The 19,136-nt window shown below is 41.5% G+C and overlaps 1 protein-coding gene across 2 annotated transcripts; it reads right to left on the reverse strand.

The window, feature by feature from the left end:
• Window positions 1–10,109: 10,109 nt before the first annotated feature.
• Window positions 10,110–17,821, reverse strand: LOC145659048 (transmembrane protein ZNF593OS-like). 2 transcript variants are annotated; one of them, XM_081719833.1, is made up of 3 exons: window positions 16,906–17,821; window positions 14,055–14,131; window positions 10,110–12,886 (listed from the first exon to the last, which is right to left on the reverse strand). In XM_081719833.1, exons 1-3 carry the CDS (start codon window positions 16,952–16,954, stop codon window positions 12,740–12,742), a joined length of 273 nt encoding a protein of 90 aa, XP_081575959.1. In that variant the 5' UTR covers window positions 16,955–17,821; the 3' UTR covers window positions 10,110–12,739. The 2 variants fall into 2 exon arrangements, with proteins under 2 accessions (XP_081575959.1, XP_081575965.1); XM_081719839.1 differs by lacking the exon at window positions 16,906–17,821 and adding an exon at window positions 14,795–15,937.
• Window positions 17,822–19,136: the final 1,315 nt, after the last annotated feature.

A 19,136-nucleotide genomic window follows, 5' to 3' on the forward strand; every position in this document is an offset into this window, starting at 1 on the left:
GTGGAGTTGTTTACACCACCCAAACCCACCCCCATCCACAACCCCAACCCCAACCCCAAGCTCCACCCATCCAGGCCCTGGAACATAAACAAGTCCCAGCACATTTACATATCTTGGGTGCGCCAAATGTCCCACACACTGTCAATATTCTGGTGGACCTGGTTCTTTGTGTATGCACTCTGCCTTGTACAAGGAGGTCTTAAATTTTATAGTAAGTCAATCAGTTTTTCATTGTTAAATGGAATTTCAGACTGTTTATTATGATTAACGAATTCAAAAAAAGATTTTTGATATCATGCCTTGAGGTAGGATGTCGCCACTAGATGGCGAAAGAGATCCACCCAAGACTAGAGGCACACGGTCAGGCGTATGCACATGTGGAACAAAATGTACAAAATATGGCGTTTCTGGCTTTCCAGGGACTCAGTACCTTCCATGAGAATCAAGGAATGAGATGGTTGTTTTTCAGTGATTGCAGCACAGCAGATCCTCACACTGGATGAATACCGAACCCTACTGATCAACAGATAAGTCTTATTGCTTATTGCGTTCTAGCCGATGGTCAGAAATAATAACATCCAGCACTTTGTGGTTTTGCATCACAGCAACTTTAGTAAATGGGCAACATTTTCCATGCTCTCTGTAAGTGACCCCAGGGCAGTGGTGCTAGCTTTTATCAGCTGTTCCGCAGCAGGACAGTTGAACCTACAGTGCATCTACACGCACTGTTTAACGTGTAAACTGCAGGGGGACGTCTATGGAGAACGTGCTGGGTTACCTCTAGGTGGAAAATGCCATTTGTTATAAGCGTTTGCTCTGTCCAGGCTCAGTGAAAGAAATGATGCATTATGCTATAGTGAACTATGTGCTGAACCCTATGTTGCAAATGTCGGCCTATTTCTGTGAGAAAAGAACAAGAATTACTAATTCACTTTAACTGACTAACCTGTTATTTAGTATCTTGTTTGAATAGGCAGAGACCGACATCTTGTTACCTCATCCCTGTCCGTGACACTACTGTCTGGCTGCCTGCTATGAATGGGGCCCAGGTGTTTACAGGCTCTCTGATGGACAGGTGTATATATCTACCTAGGCTCTCTGATGGACAGGTGTGTATATATGTATACACATGCTGACAGCACAGGGTGTTCTTTCTCAAAATAGCCACCTGCCCGAACACTACAAACATCTATTCCAAACCCACCCAGCAAATACCACTGTTCACGCAGGTGATACTAAGTGTTACTGAGCCAAATTGAGACCCTGGTGTGTGTTGTCCTTTTATTAAGTAAAAGGTCAGTGTTATAGTTCCACAAGGACTTCTAATGTAGTTAGCAATGCTATTTAGCTAAATGTTGTTCATTTAAAGTGATCAGGTTTTCTCTTGCTAGCAGTAAAAAGTTCTTTGGTGGTGGTTTTAGAGGATGAGCAATGTAGGTTAATATTACAGCCTAAATAATAAGTTCCAGTTTTGTGACTCAAGATCACCAGTGGTTCTGAGAAACTGAGAAACTCAACCAACTTCATTAAAAAACTACTATCCAGAATCTGACCAAATTAACAGAATGCAGCCTTGAAAGGCAGACATGTTAGTGTGTTAGTTGTGTGTGTGAACGAGGAATTAACCTGCATATATACTGTGACACATAATTAGACAGAACCAATATGCTCATCTAAAGGCATGTATATGTCAGTACACCACTACTTCTGGTTTATGAAGGCATGTGATATGTTCTCTAGCAGCCTCTCAGCAGTCGTTTGGCTCCAGAAAGCACATGGCTGTGTAATCAGTGATCCTCAGAAGAATAGCAATACCTGCAGATGGACGGACATCATTCAAATTCATTACCAGACCAGAGGAGCAAACTACAGAGCAGACAGTCTCTTCAAAGTCCAGATCCTACAGATGTTCTTCCCTCCCTAGGAGTGCGGTATAATGACAGAGTGGTCAATCAGTTACATTAATCATACAGTCAGCTACAAGAATTACAAAATCCAGAACCGGATTTATTTGGGGTCCAGATTTGAATACCACTGCTATATAGCTTAATGTAGCACATCATATCCTGTCAAATTATTTAACAGAGACCGCCGTTCAACATGTATGCAGTCATTTCAAAGAAACAAATAGAAGAAACAGTACATGACACAGATGGGATTAAAGGTAGTATCAGTGACAGATTCCAGATGTTTATTGTGGCCATGCCTGAGCAACCTGCACCCATTGGCCAGTATGTCCCACTTCTCTCTTTCAGGCTCATGAATGCGAAGCTCTTTGTCCCCAGTAGATCGGGACTCACAGCTGGCCGGTTTGCAACAGTCCACTTTTCCTTCTGGCTGTATATTTGCCTGTTTGTTTTTGTTTTCTGTCGTGCTGCAGGAGGACCCGTTTTTGTTCAGCCAAACTCAGTTCCCTTACACGGAGGAGCACATGTTGTTCAAAAGCGGCTTGAGAATTCTCAGATTTCATTATTTTTGTATTATGTTCAAGGCCTCCATCTGCACAAGCAGCAAAGCAGCCCTGCCAGATTCTGGATTCTGCAGCCTCTCTCACTGTGGGCAGGGTGCACTCTTCCTTATAGGCGTCTGTCATCGATAAACACTGCTCTGCATTGTCAGAGAGCCCCGTTTTGGTTTCCTCTCTCCGTAAACCCTTTGCCAGAAGGATCGGGTTTTGCCTATGCACCGTGACTTTTGGTAAAGTTGAGTTACCCCTTTGTTTGCCTTTCTTTAGGCAGCAGGGTCCTCACCGGCCTTTGCCCGTAGTGCGGTTCTTTGTGTTCAGCACGTAGTACAGGTTGAAACTATCAGTCCGAATGTCACTAGTTCAGCCTAACGTGCCTTGGATGCTGTATATGGTTTCTTTCCATACTTCAGGCAAACTATCAAAGGGTTCTGTTATTAATTTTCCTCTTTCTACCGCGTCCTGGAACGTTATTGTCTGTTCCATGAGTGGTAAACATCTTGACATTTCCAACTGTGAAAGCAGGGATTCCAGGGTCCTTGGAGTCTCATGCCTTTTAGATGGCTTGTGTCTTGGCTATCATAGCAGCTCAGACAACTGTCCTGTGTGACACTGTGAACCAGGGACGGGGACAACCAACCTGCCTTAAGGCATCACCACTACCACTCACAGCCTAATTAAAGTCATGTGAGCACCAACAAGAGGGGGAGAGCCATGTCTAATTTCTAATTAATCATGGCTTAGTCTGAAATTGTCCTTTGTTTCAAATTGAACAAATGGTGCCAACTATTATGTCCTGGTATTGTTTTCATTTCTGTATCCTTTTTACTACCATTTATATTATTTGTTTGTTTGTTTTTTGTTTTCTTTTCTGCACCAAATATATGACTTAATAATAATAACAATAACAAGCACAATTTCCAAGCACCCAAAGACACTGCATAAACAAAACCACTAGCAATACATGTACAATAAAAGTGTTTGCTACACCCCACAAAAATATAGTATTAAAGTATATAATCACATTCACACACAACAATGCAATTTTTGGTTAGCTATACGCCTGTGTCCAAACCATATAAACTGTTTCACTAAACACTTTAGTTCAGATTATATTTTACACGGTGTACTCAAAATGTACAGTAATGTCGAGCACAACTGTAGGCATCCTGAATGTGGAATTTGCAAATCTGTAAGGAAAATGGAAGTCACAGGAGGTAGTCACTGTGTTGACAAGCTGAGTCTGTGTTTTCCAAAAATGCATGGACTATCACCTAGGCTCCAGACTGGAGTGGGTGAGGGGAATTCCACACATTCATATCCATACTGCTGTTTGCAGGGAGAGAGACAGGAACAACCCCTAAAAAGCTACACGCACCCCTTTTCCATCCAATCTGAGACAGAATGTGTGTGTTATCCCTCTGCTAAACCGCACTTTATGTGTGGATTTGGCCTGCTATCTCATCTTCTGAACTGACATTGCTGACAGTTCAAAAGCACAGGCAAAATATATGAATCCAGAAAGTAGACAACTCCAGTACAGTATTACAGGCCTTTTGTTGTGTGGCAGAATTCTCATTTCTGAATGAAATTTCCACAGTCGATGGGAATGAACTTTCAGTTTTTAAACTTTTTTTTTTTTTTTGTATTATACAGTATGTTTGTTCAGGACAAATGAATGAATTAATCAATTCATTTTTCATTCCCCTTTTCCAGACTTTAACACCTACATATGCAGATCATTTCTGATTGGCTATCACCACATTCTTCCTTATTACCAGGCAAAAGGGAATGAGCAGTCTTGCAATAGTTAAGTTATAATTCATGTGATTCAACTCATGTGTCCTAAATGCAGATGTGTGACCATGCAGAAGTGATCATTACTGTCTGAACTGCTTTTGATCAGAGTAGTTTTATTTAATTAACTCTGTTACTCACATTCACTCAAGTAGATTTTTATTAACGCAGTTCTCTGTATTTCGACCTGAATATATTTGCTGCTCTCCTGTTAGATTTGCCTCCTGATACACCCCCCAATCCAACAGTAATGCCCTGTTTGGAGGGACATGCTGGAATCTGGACATTCAGATCAGAGCATTTCATGACAGCGTTATGCAACCGCTCAACAGAAAGACATGGTGTGTACGCACACAGAAACTGACCCACACACAGGATGTATCCACTCTCATATCCAACTGCAGTTCACCGCACCATATACACTGGCCATTTCATTCGGTACCTCTCAGCTAATGGCAAAACTTGGGGGTGTGTAATCAAAGGATCTGGCCCATCTTTCGTACAAGATAAATGCAAAAGCTCACCAAGCTGCTGAGGTATACATGCTTACTTGAGGAAGATAAAAGCACATGTGCACCATAGTACAACCTGTCAAATTAGTATTAGTCAGTATTAGTTGAATGGGTTCTTTATGGATTCTAAGGTGAATTTAAAGAATTCTTTTGTTGTTGTTGTTGTTAATGTTTTTTTGGGAGAGCCATATAAAGGTGGATGAAGAAGCATGTAATATTCAAGTGTGATTTAGATCAGCATAAGTTGAACAAACTTGAGTTATAATTTTTCCAGCATCCAGTAAGTTGTCTTACTGAGTTATTCAAATACATTAAATTCTCTTGAAGTTTTGGATCATTTCTTGTTGTTCTGAAGTGAAGTGGTTGACCTTCTTTGCCATCTTGTAAAAAAGTGAAGGACAATTAATAAATAACATAAAATATGTTTCAAGACCTGGGTAAACGAGACGGACGAGAGTGCTCCCTCCTTGTGATGGCACCTCTCTTCCATGACAACATCCTGACCCTTCAGCTCTGCTCAAAATATGGATCATCTCATTCCCAGTGTGAAAGATCAAAGAGGTGACAGTCAGTGCCATCCACGACGGCCATGTGGTATGCAGCGGTGTAATCTTTCCCCACCAACCTGTTGTAGCACACCTGCACCAGCAAAGACACCTTTTCCCCAGCAAACAAACAGCCAGAGTATAGACTGTGTTCTCTCTCAATACTTATACAACCTAAACAAAACAAAGACAACCTACCTGTGCTGAAAAAAAACCCACTCCAAACTGAATAAATCAGTTTGATCCATCAAACAAAACATCCGGTTCAGCAGTTTAAAGTGGAAAAAACAACATTCTCTTCTTTTTCAGTATAGAGAGTATTAGTTTATGTGCCGCTGTGTATGGACATTTGACTCAGGCTTTAAAATTTCAGTGTGCTCGGACGATTGAGTAATTTAAAACCAAAAGACCAAAACTAAACATTGCAATATGAACTATATGACCACTATTGAATTAATATTGCTACTTGTTGCTATTTATTTACTATCAGCTATGTTCACTAGCGAGCATATTCACATTCCTAATGAGAACGACAATTTGCACCTTTCCACAGTTAACAGTAGTGGGGGGTGGTCTTGTGAGCGTACTGTGGTACAGTTCCATCTGTAATGGGGGAAAACACTCTACATTTCAGCACGGTGCCTGTGCCTCTCTGGAGTCAACATCAGCTGTCCTCCTTTGGCCGTGTCGTCTGCGCTGGCCAGTTTATGCTGCCGATGTTGTGGTTTATGTTACTGAGCAGGTTTCCCTGCATGGAGTCCAGGAGCCTGGAGCTGTTGTGTGATCACCAACGCACACTATGCCCCACCCACCCACACACACAACACTCCTCCACACTCCACACATATAAGCATGTCTGTGACAGTGTGTGCCATACTAATAGCAGAGTCCTTAACAGGGTGTTGACAGGATTGTTTTCCATATGTCAGATCAGCAAAGAACAGAAACAAACAGCTTATATGGCTGACTGCCTAGTAGGTATATGTACATGTACGTGTGTGTGTGTGTGTGTGTGTGTGTGTGTGTGTGTGTGTGTGTATATATATATATATATATATATACACACAGCATACTCTACTACAGCATATATATAATACAGCATACAGTAGGTGTGTATATACACAATACAGCACTACACACTACAGTAGGTGTGTGTGCGCGTGTATACCAAAACCAGCACATAACCATGGCATTAACTCCCTCACCTAAACCACCATTCAGCTCTCATAATGTTCCCCCAAACTGTAAGAGAAGGGGAATTAGAAGACTTAGCAAACAATTATTCGCATGTATGACACATGCATGCTCATGTTATGTAATTCCACCGTGTGACACTGCTGGTCCAATCAGACAGCCTAAACACTTAGCTTCTGCTGCATGGCAAAGCAAAACAACAACATAAAAAAAATCCAGTTCCTGACTAGGTCTCCATCAGCAACTCTAAACAAACCAATAGAGAAGACGACAGATTCCATACTAATCTCATGGCATCCATTGAATTCACATAAACCTTCTTTGACCTGCTTTCTGCAGCATGTCCTGCTATCTGGATGTCACTTTTGGCCGCTTGCCCTGCTCAGAGTCACACTGGCTCTAGGTGGGAATACCGAAGTATGCATGTGTTCACCTAGTGGGCTCGGGTGTCAGGCAGCTGTTGTCCTGTCCACACGCGCGCTCATTAAAGCATCAGCAGTGACGTAGGAGAGGAGCAGAACCGTCTTTTCACCTCTGGCGTCTCCCAAGGCCTTCTGTCTAACAGTGTCCTTGATTAAAGGGCCTGCCATCAACAGTTGTCTTGACAGAGTTACTTATTATTATTCATTTTTAAAAAAAAATTTTTAGACAATTTAATAAATTGTGTATTGTAAACAGGAGACTACATTCATTCTAAACACATTAGTATAGCAATTGTGAAGACTGTTGTAAAATAATAGACCTTCAGGTATGAGAAGTGCTTTTAGTGTGCCCAGCATCCCACAATAAATTCCTTTAAAGGGTGAAGCAAATAAAGTTAATTTAATAGGCCACTGCATTCTAGTTGGACCACATAACCAAGACTGGTTAGTAAAGTAAAGCACACCCACAATTCTCCTGTAATCAGCAGCTTGGCAGCACAACTACATTTGGCACATAACCAGAGTTACACTTTTCAGTGTTACAGAAGTAGTCAGATGTAGTGTTAGAAGCCTTGCTGAAGGACCTTTTTTGGTATAGTACAGAGCACTCAGGTGAGGGTTGAACCACTGTACCAACCACTGCATTGTAAGGGAATACTTTAATGCTATGTCGTTAATAGCAGCTGACAGCGAGTAAGATTATGCAAATAAGAGCACGCTAGCTGATGACCACCAGTTTTTGGTCAGCATTAGCCACGTTAGCTTTTTTCGGTGAACTGCACGTGCGTTCCTCAGGGCAAGCTTGGGTGTAGGCGCCATAGTCTTCCACGTGAGTGAACGGCATCAGTCTAATTGGCCTTGAGGGTTGATGAAGGACTGCTCCGACATGTGAAGGCTTGTAGAAAACAGTTTTCCTCCTACAGTAATGCTGTGCTCCGCGGTGCTGCGTTATTAACTATTGCGCATCTGGAACATATCGGGTGATGATAATCTGAATTGATTGAGAAGAATAGCAGCTTATAAAATGGACTACCAAAGCACACCTTACATGCCCAGAAGCTTTTTGGTTATGTCAGCTCTCTGAACTATGCTTACAGCTTCAAGGCAATAGTAAGCTATGGAAAAAACGCACAAGGCGCATTGAAGAAGAGGTGTAGAGTTTAGAAAGGCAGCTAAACAAAGTGCTTTGACCTGTAGAGGTCAAAAATACCTTAAGAATGTTTCATTCCTCACTTCTCTGTGAGGGTAACATGGCAGATGAAAAATTGCAATGAAATGTCGAAGATGATGCTAAAGTTAATACCTCATTCACGTTTCAGTTAATTCTGAATATTTCCCTTACAATTAATATGTTTCCCTAAATGCTAGCTACACAGAACAGTACACTACAGCTGTGGTCCTCTTCCTCTTCTAAAATGCTATGAACAGATGTTTTAATTTTGTAGTCTTTTGTAACAAAATGTCACTGCCAGAACTATCACTAGGAGCAAAAGAAAGGAGCATATCTTGCCAATTATTAAATCCCTACACTGGCTCGGTACACTGTCTATTATTACTGGTCCCTACACTGGGTCTGTAAATCACTTAATGGTGTAGGACTAGCGTATCTATCCAATATGCTGCCGCGTTGAACTGAGCAGAACTCAGACCATTAGAAACTAGTCAGAGTTGTCCAGTGTTGATCTTAAGCATGGAGAGGCAGCTATTATGCTGTTTTGAAATGGAACCAGTTGTGAGAGAATATTCAGGAAGAGGATTTGAAATGTCTGGGGCCCCAAGCAGTTATGTCTGGGGTCTAATGGGGTCTCTGGGTTCTAGCTAGCATGTTATGGTATCTATTTAATGCCAAACACTGCAAATTGTTACGCTTTTATTCATGTTTTGGAGGTTTTATGTTTGTTTTTTCAGCCAAACTTGAGGCTAGCAGGGGCCCCACACATTTGCGTGGTTTGTATAGTGGTAAAAACCACCACTGAGAATATTAGAAGAGCCCTAACACTAGACACTTTTAAATCTAAACTGCAAATGTTTTTACATTACGAGGCTTTTTGCTCAGTTTAAACACTGTTCCCTTAGCTCATGTAGCACTGCACTGAACTTTTATTTCTTTTGATTCTTAATTTATTCCATCTTCATTTTAATCTTTTATCTCAACATTTTAAATGTATAGTTTTAGCACCATTTTAAATGGAACGAATTTCAAATAGAGATCTAAATCAACTAGCACCTCTAGGAAATGTTAAATTATTCTTTTTAAAAAAAGGTTATTTCAATTTAAATGAATCATTTTATTCCTCCATGTAGCAATTCTTATGTGAAGCACTTCAAATTGCCACTGTCCAAGAAAGGTGCCGTATAAATAAGCTTTCCTTGTCTTGCCTAACAAGCTCCAGAAGACAGGCTTGTGTAATAAATAGTACACAGTGGAGTCAGTGACCTTTGGCTCCAATGATAAATGGCCTTCAGGCAAAATAAAGAAACAAGGATGGAGAGACAGTGCAGTGATGGGCTGGTTAGGATCACAAAAATGCATGGACGAGTGTGTGTGTGCCTCGTATTTCTTACACTTTGTGAAAGTTTCAAACTTTGCACGTTTGTCTGTCTGTCTGTGTGTTAACCCCGGATGGATACAAAGTGGGACTCAACAGTATTGTAGGCAGAGCTCTAGACTCATCACAGGACATCCGCCCTGGGCAGTCTCTCCCGCTGGTAGGGTACAGAGAGTAGCGTCATGTTCTTAATATGCGCTGGAATAAACGAGAGAGAGAGAGAGAATACAAAAAGGAAAATGACACCAAACTATAGATTTTAAAAGAGTCAGGCATGTACTGTAACTGCAGTGTGACTGAGGATAGCACCACAAAACTAAAATCTGTACAAGAAGTGTATTGCGTTTGTAGCATCAGTGAAGAAAATCCATTTTCCAGGTTCTAACACACACACACCCCTTCAGTCATGACTTCCTGTACAACAGACACACACTTCATAGAAGCTCTGAAATCTCCAGAGACAAAACTATAGCCATGTTTGTTTATTGTGGACAAATTTATAAAACCAAAGCAGCTTGGAGCTTTGAATCAGATCGGAATACATTGAACAGCATGTGAGAAGGAACAACCAAATCCAAACATTCCTGTATAGGAATAGTAGGATCAATACAATATGAACATTAAAGGTGAATTTTTTTTTAATTACACACACACACACACACACACCAGAGTTATTTTTACGTTAGTCACTGTGTATGTCTACCCCTTCACCAGTGGGATCCCCTACCCATTGTCTCCATGGCTCAGATGTGAGGTGATTTCTGACGCATCACTGCACCAGCCAATGGGAGAGCAGCTCTCACCTTCCCAAGTTGTGTGGTTTTTTTTGCTTTGTTTTTTTGTGGTTTTTTTTTTTGAAGCAACCTGTCCAGTGATGCAGATGATCAAAAAAGAATGTGGAAGGCTTAGGGGGAGAGTGCATGTCACATCACAGCACATCACATCTGCCTGAATGAGCAGGCATGGAAGGGTGGAGGAACTATGACATTACTTCCCCACCCCAGCATTGAGTGCATTGCTTCTTTCCTCGTCACTGAACTCGCAGAAACGGTCAAAACGTATTTGCATGATGCCTCGACAGTCCTGCCCACTGATCCATACCGCAGGCCGAGAGGAAATGAAGAGCAGAGGGAGACTGCGGATCCTCAGGCACCAGCGCCTTGTTATACCATCTCTTCTCCCATCAGCAGAAGAATTGAAAACATTTGCGGTTCCAGGCCAAATTGAGAACGCATATCCTCAACGTTTAAACAAACATCGTCCAATTTCCTCTCAATCTTTTGCCAGAAGCGGTAGAGGAGCAAGCCTTCTGTGGAACGAGTATGCGTGCAAAGATCCTCCCAATACTTCCAACTCCTTCCTGTCCCTCTATAAAACCTCAACGCTGTCACACCTGCTTGTGCATCCAAACACTCCAGCTTCCACTGGGACAGCTTTGTAAGAGTAAAGTGGAGTCTCACCCTTATCAAATGTTCCTGTAGACTCTAGTTGTCACAAAACTCTTCTCCAGACTGCTTGGTCTGTGGTTGTCTACAAACAGCCTCCTCTATAGAACCAGGGGAAGATGGCACACTAGAGCAAATGTCTCTCCCAACACTGTGGGCAGTGAGATCAGAGTCATGGCAGACCACAACACAGCAGTTGAGTGTTTGCCCTGCTCCAATATACCAGACTCTACACATCAGCTCAGGCTGGAGCAGATGGAAGCACAGAACCAATCAGAAACAATTCGGTTCAAAAATCACTGAATTACACCACCTCTGAAGTTCAGCAAACTAGGAAACTTCCACAGACTTGCAGACTCCAACTCTTAGAAGCCTGAAAGATGTGTGTTTGTACACAACGCGCCTCAAGTTCGGAGAAGAAGCAGCCATCTGTAGTGATAAGTATTGGCTAGGCATGCGTCTGTGGATAGTTGGCAAATTATGAAGGTAGAAGAGATTTTGCTGAGCTAGACTAGATGATCACTTATGGGGGGGGAGGAAACCACTGCCTCGAGTACACTTGACTTATACCCACTATAAGGCAACATGGCCTCCCTCCACACATTTGAGTAGTATGTGCACAGCCCACAATGACGTTCTGCTCCAAGCCATTTATACATAGTTCTGTACATTCCAACGTCTTCCTATGTTTAGTTAGTTATCCTTCAGCATTATGAATCCCTGGGAACTCACACACTGCTAGAGACGAGGGAAACGCTGGGCTTGAAACTGGGGAGGAACCGTCTGCAGGCTTGGTGAGAGAAGCAGATCACACCACACATTTGTTTGTATGTCGTCATCTCCCAAAAATCTTCACAGCTTTATTTGATTCATCTGTTATAGTAACATACATATTATAAATGAGCTTAGTGACCATCACATGTTTTGTTCCACTTAAATTCCACATACAACTGAGCAGTTTAGAAAGATCATTAAATGCCCTAGTAGGTATTGAAGATTTATATATTCAGAAAACATAATCTTGTATTCAAGTATGAAAGGAAAATTTCACATTTAATTTTATTTGTAAAACTTGACTGCCAGGCTAACGTTGCCATTTTTTCACAGTATAGTTTAAAAAAAAAAAAAAAAAAAAAAGTATATTTTATATTGTTAATTCCAACATCAAATAAGTATTTAAATTGTGTAACAGTGTAAATCATGTTTGTTCCTGCTCTTCCAGTGCAAGTTCTTGAGTTCTGAAAAGCCTCAACTGCACTTGGGCAACCTACTGCCTTCTCTGGTCATGGCCCAGTCTGCGTTCAATAGTTGCCTGATATTTAAGCCACAGAAGGCTTTCCATTTGAATGCCTTTTAAAGTTGTCCAAGGTACCCAGCTTTAAAAAAGGGACCTTCCCTTTAAAACTGCATTACATCAGAGGCCAAGAACTTTCTGGATGCATTGGCTGAGCAATACTAAAAGTCCTCTGTAGTGCGATGGTACATGCAACCATCATGGCTCAGGCTGCTCCGCCACACAGGATGCCATCTGCTTTACCTGCAACAGCGAGACTGCAAACAGCCCCTCAGGCAGAGAACCACCCCCTCCCAGTCTCTGCAGCACTATGACAACTCCGTGTGGTGAGGGAACCCAGGAAACCCACTGCATCAGCCTTATGTTGGTGTGATTAATTATTAATTGGGGGGGGGAGAGACAAAACAAAAACAAAAAAAAAAAACCAACCACTTCCAGATAGGTCTGTCCAGCTCCCCTCAACGGTTCATTGTGGACAGTTCGGGACAGGAGCAGAGCGGCAGGGCAGGGCTCATGCTCAGGGCACAGGGCCACACTGGGCCTTCTCCCTCATCTGCTTGGCACTGTAGAAGGAGAGGCTGAGGCCCACAAGGGCCAGCATCAGGGCCATGTTGTTGAGGGAGCGGTCCGGCGGCAGGGCCTGCACCTTGCCAGCCACCTGTCTCTGCAAACACACACACACCAGAGTTAGCAGCCTGTAAAGCTCATCCAAGGTATTTGAACAAGTCTGAAAGGTTTTCTTTTGTTGTTTTAACCACAGCAAACTTCATAATGCTTGGTTGGATGTTAACAGAAGTATTAAATATTTAACTGAAGGTGGCATTTTTGGAGAGGATGGAGCATTTACATAAAGTTGCTGTTTTGACGTTGCATGAGAGAGGAGCCTAGAATGAGGGAGACTGCATCAGAGAGACCAACACTTAACTGATAACTAGACTGTAGATGTTTTAAAAAGGCCTCAATTAGTTTAGAGAAGCACCAGTGATAAATTGAAAAATTCATAAGCAAAAAAGTTACATATTCAGCATTTAGAATTGGGTGTAAACAGATCAGAGGCTTGAAGTTTTAGAATAAATGGGTGGACTTTAGGACCATGCCTGTCCAGAACAGCTTGTACAAAGTTTCACAAATGGAGAGATGTCCCATCCTGCATCAACTCAAGCAGAAAACCAACTGTGAGTGAATGAAAAGACCATTTGACAAGGTGGCACCACTAACAAGCTTTAGCAAGTTTTATTAAGCCTCTAGCCAAACTGTTAAAACTGCCATATTAAAACTGGACTTAGTGAACCAAGAATAGAAAGATTAAATGTACTTTGTTTTGATAAGATTTACTTAAAAAAATAAAATAAAAATCACAACTTCTACATTTTAGACCTCTTGATACTTTAAACATTGTTCCCTTATAGATACTTCAGTACTGTTTGGAGATACTTGTTTGAATGTTAAAAACACTGCTAGAATGCTCACCAAACATTCCTCTTACTCTGTGGGTTCATGATACTTTTACACCAGCAGTCACAACGCCCAACCGACCTGCGCTAGGAGAACCCGAGCTGGAATTTCCAAACGTTACCCCTCAGCGAGTCCGACGTCCTCATACGGACCGTACGCCTCTGCGGGATTAACCCTTATTAACCTTTGACGGTTACCTGTGACCCAGCAGGTCGAGCACTCACTTCGGTTGTTAACTCCATCTCCAGTTCATCACAGTGCTTTACAAGCAAGTCATGGTCTTAACAGAGGTCTTATTTTGATACCACTGGCATTTCTCTTTATGACATCAATATCTTAACCACAACATATGCGCACACATCCATTTGGAGATGTACCTGCAGAAGATGAAAGTATCCAGGAGTCAGTCTTCCCAGTCTGATGATCATGACTGTGGGTTCTGGTAGAAGTGGAACTAAGATGAACCAAAAACCCAGAGGATGGAAAAAGACAAGACATCTGTAAGACCGAGTCCAAAACATTTAACACTTACCTCAACATAAGCAAGGTGTTAGGTATTTGGGCAAGAAAGACTTCAAGATCTAGTGAAGAGGTTTTGCTTTTTGAAGCTCTGCAAAAAAGGTTTGCTGTACAACCACCCAAAGAACACAAAACTGGCACTAAATTTATTCTACGTAATGAGCCATGGCCATAACAGACACCAGTTCAGAAAGATCTGGAAATCACTGTTGTTGCTTACATAGTACAGTCAAGGCACTAGTTCAAAGACTTTAAATCCACATTATGAAAATTTGCATTGTGTGATTTTTGGGAACAGGTGGGTTTGAAAAAGGAAGTGAAGTTCTCCATGTGGCACAGAAGGTACCCAGCTACATGTCCTGGAGAAATATTCCAACCTGATTACACAAGTGGTCCTTCGTGGAGGTGTGAGGAAGTGTTCCAATGAAGTAGAGTAATGCAGTTAAATTTCTCCAATACACACACACCAAAAAAAAAAAAACACACCTTGTTGCAATGGGAGAGGCTTCCACATCTATGGCTGTCAAAAGCTCTGTGGTTGAAAAGCCCAGTAAAGCAAATCCTCACAGACTCAAAGCTACAGGAAGAAGAAACTAACCAAACACTCGTATGGGAGGAACCTTGACATCTCTGCCTCTCTCCCTCATTATGGACAGACCATCTCATCAAACAGGAACTCCATGACAGCCAGGCATAGCAAACTGCTCACCATTTCAGTTACATAACCACACTCCACTCCAGCCATAACCCCTGCTACCTAATCACAATGATATGACAAATGGTCACAATCATGCGACAATGAAAATTCACGTTGTCATCTTCTGTAAAAGACAAACACAAAGAAGAAAATAGAATTATGGCCTCCAAAAGTAGGAATACTTTACCAGAACACAGGCACTGACTGACAGAGCACCTCTGTGGCAATCTCATTAGCAGTATTGATCAAGTTCTGATTTTACTTCTCAGTAACATCCAACCCCCCCTTTCCACAGTGTGATGTGGGGTCTCCATGATTTCATCAACACCCAAACAATGGTGCTACTACCAGCTATGGCCAAAGTAGCAGACCCCTCACACCGTCTCCCGCTACATGCATACTACAATTGCTATGGTTGCCCCTACCAACAATGAGCAGTCACCAACATGGCTGATGTGTGTGCAGCGATATGCTCAGAGACCACAGCACACTAGTGAAGACTCAGACTCCAGAAAGCCACCAAATCGCTACAGCTCGTTATCTAAACGTGCTTAAAACAGGAGGACCGCCGTCACCACAGAAAACATGGCCGTTCATAACTCTTTGCAGTTGCTTCCATCAGGAACCATCGTATTATTCTGTGCAGAAGGCCATTATATTAACCAACATATGCCCCACACAACCTAGAGAGATCGTTATCCTTTATGGAGAAACTCAATTCTTCAAATGTCTGTTCCATCTACATACACACAAATAAAATGAGCGAGCAGGCGAGAGAGACACGTCAATAATTTAAACCGTTATGGCTGCACAAAATTAAAAACCCAATTACATGGATGATGCAACTTCGGTTTAAACGCCATTGCCTGCAGCTTCACTTAAAGTTAAAGAGCACGTCTAAGACGCCTATACGTTCAATGTGCATGCTCGTCAAACAAATCTAGAGTTTGATTAGATCTCATCAGATTAAAAAGTTAGCATTGACAGTGGGAATCGCTTTCAAAACTTGTTCCGTTTACTCATCTGCTTAATTTCAGTTGGGGACCCTTGAAACAGGTCAACACACAAACTAGCGACTCAACATGTGAGTATCTGTGTAAACCAACCGTTTCTGTGACTTCCAGTCTGGGCTTTTAGAGACCTGAATGAAGGTTTGTATCCAAAACACCTTCACGACTACATACAGGGTACAACTGTGTATATGTGGTTACTCTCTGGATTCACTATCATTTTAGGAGTAATTAGACAAAAGGGATCAGTCAATTCCAAATCAGTCAAATCAGTACAAGACGACCCTATAATGAAGTTTGCACTTTTGATTTAGAGAGATAGATATTACACACACACACACACACACACACACACACACACACACACACACACAATCTTTCTTTCGAGATTTACTGTAGTGGTCCGAACTCCCATGACAATGGCTCTGCACTTGAATAATTTTAATGCGAGTCTCGTAGATTTAAATCATAGCTAGCAGTCAGTAGAACCCTTCATTGTTAATTTTAGTTGTTTCCTTTGTCACCCGAATTCATGAGTTACGGTTGGAAGGAGACACTTGTTAAAAGCTCCATAACGTGTTTCTCGTTAATAAACCACACTGAATTGCACAGGCCAAGTATATTAATTTTCCACGCGCTGATTCCCCTGTTATTATGCGTTATGCGACACGATCGTTTTCCCAACACCAAAACTCACAGAGAAGGAAAACTAAATCAGTCACTTTGCTCAAACAACGTGTCAGCTTCAGTATGCACACTGCAAAGTTTACATACAGAGTACTTAACATCCCGGTTTAGGATAATTATTCACAACTAACTTGCGTGCACATAAACTTAACCGTCACGCTGTTCGTATACACAACATATTGGATTATGTCCGAAATGGTCAAAATAGACTTGAGTGAATGTGACACTAGAAAACGTAATATTCAATTACAATGCTGTGCATAAAAGAGGAAGAAATCATGACAAATTGCAATGCAAAGACAGTTCGTGACTTACCTAAAAGACTAAAAGGAGAAAAAGTGCGAAAAGCAGGCACTAAGGTCATACATGTTGCAGCAGCCGGTTATATAGGAATCCCCGCACGCCTGTGCATTCAAAGGAGGGCGGGGCGCGAGACCCGCACGTGACTTACGCCTAGCACGTGCAGTCGCTAGGAACGTGCGTGTCGTCTTCGTGCTTAATTTTTTAATGTTTTCTTCGTTCATAAGTCCCAAAGAATGTGCTAGAAATTAGAAGTCCAGAATGCATTCATAACTGTGTGAGTGCAGTAGTTCTGCTGATCCATTACTGTGCCAATCTTACACAGCCAGGGGGATACAGCTCGGTAGAGAAGACAGAATTGGCAGCTTTTAATGTTAAAAGTGTTTTTTTCTCACTTGTTGCTGTTCCTGTTTATGCCCCTTTTCGTGTGAGCTGTTCAAGCAACTTCAATACACGTCGCCCTTGCACTGCAGTCAGAATAAACAGACGATAAGGAGGCTGCGCTAAAGTCAGCACGCCGAGGGTCCCTGTGCTGGAGAAACATGGTGACGATTTATTCTAATACATGATTATATGAGCCATAATTTGCCCTTATATTAAACATTTTGAAATTGCTATGAGGTATTAAACGTGATCTGTTTACAGTGATAAGCATTGTACTTTAACAGCCTAAGAATACAGGAGGGTTTCGGCTGAACATTGGGGGATTCCGCTGGAATTCATATAGATCCAGCACGTCGGCTGTTTGTACAAGGCATTAACTGAGTGTGCATTTACATGGCGTTTAGTATAAACGCGATTCTTCAGTGCCATTTCACAGATTATTAGATTGTGTATCTTCATTTTTGTATTATAACTGTATTATTTCTCACTAGTTAGAATGTAGGATGCACAGGCTGACAACGGCTCTTCCATCAGTCCCCAGCACCAGTCCTTCCACTGAAGTGGGCCTGTTTTGTTGTTCGTTCAAATTTCTTTATTTGAATGTAGGAATAAATGCTTTGCAAAATAATTTACAGATGGACGGCATTCTTTCATCTTCCACCTCCGTTCTACATACATGCAGATGAAGTGTCTTGAGATAGCAATCAATTCATTCATCAATCAAATACTCAAGAAATAAACTTTTTATCCCTTCAGGGAAAGTCCAAGAAAAGCATGTTAACACCCAATACACAAAATATACACTGAAACATAAAAACAGTAATTGTTATCCCACATCTCCTCAGCACCATATCATTCACGTAGTTTAAAAGACCCTATACGGTTAATATTTCAGGGATTGTATGAAGAGAAAGTTGGTAGGAGTTGTTTAAGAGGCGAACCTCCTACGAACCTCATCACTGAAATACCCATCATGGGGCTTCCAGGAAGGTATCGTAGCCTTGTTCGAAATGTACTGTTCACAATAACAGCAAATGGATCGATAATGTCTACCACATATTTTAGGGGGAAAAAAGTGGATCGTCCTTTTCTGTGATCGACAGGAATAAAAAATGGACTATTGCGCCGCTATAAAATCTTGAATTGGGCATAATGAGAGCGCCCTCTGATGTTCAATAGCACGAAACGACCCAGTGCTGATTGAAGCGTTACTCAAATACTGCATGTTTTGTGTTATGCTTCCCACTACTGGCATCACTGTAACATCTAAGCAGTTATTTCTTCATGTTTGATCGTCTCCAGTGGTCTCCGGTGGTCTCCAGTACCATACCAGAACGTTACACCGTTTCTAACTGCTCTATCTCACGCGGTCAAATTTAAGAAAGCCTTAAAACCGAGTGCAAGATGCAAAAATGCATTTTTGCTAAAGATACGAAAGAAAAAGCATCTTAGATTTGCGAAACTTACAAAAGGTTTGTAGTAACTTACAAAAATAAAACTTCAGAAGCCATTTTACACCTTAACGCTAGTTTTTGCTAAGAGCACACTGAACAAAAGTAGCTGAAACAAAATTCCGTTTTAAACTTAACTGGCTAATCAAGGCTTCGGTCTGAAGCGCCTCCACTTGGGTTCAAGACAAGTTTGTTTAGTGGTAAGGTACTGATACTGATAACCCAATTGATCCAAAAACCTTTGCAGCTACTTTTATTTCTAAAATGTATAACGGCCGGTTTCCCTTAGTGCAATAAGACCAATGAAAAATGACTTTTTAAATGAATGAGAAGATTTATGATATAATTTTGGCAGAAGTATAATACATACAAAGTTTTTCTTAATTATCTTTGTAGATGCACCATATGAAG

The sequence above is a fragment of the Electrophorus electricus genome, chromosome 1 (genome assembly GCF_041902795.1).
Source record: "Electrophorus electricus isolate QZ-2024a chromosome 1, ASM4190279v1, whole genome shotgun sequence".
Taxonomy (NCBI): domain Eukaryota; kingdom Metazoa; phylum Chordata; class Actinopteri; order Gymnotiformes; family Gymnotidae; genus Electrophorus; species Electrophorus electricus.

Bases quoted from the DNA above. Each gene is read 5' to 3' on its own strand.
- LOC145659048 (XM_081719833.1), bottom strand. From the start codon at position 16,954: ATGACCTTAGTGCCTGCTTTTCGCACTTTTTCTCCTTTTAGTCTTTTA. The intron at 14,132-16,905 runs GTAAGTCACGAA...GGTTCATCTTAG, and splicing joins TTCTCCTTTTAGTCTTTTAG to TTCCACTTCTACCAGAACCC. The intron at 12,887-14,054 runs GTACATCTCCAA...GTGTGTTTGCAG, and splicing joins GATACTTTCATCTTCTGCAG to AGACAGGTGGCTGGCAAGGT.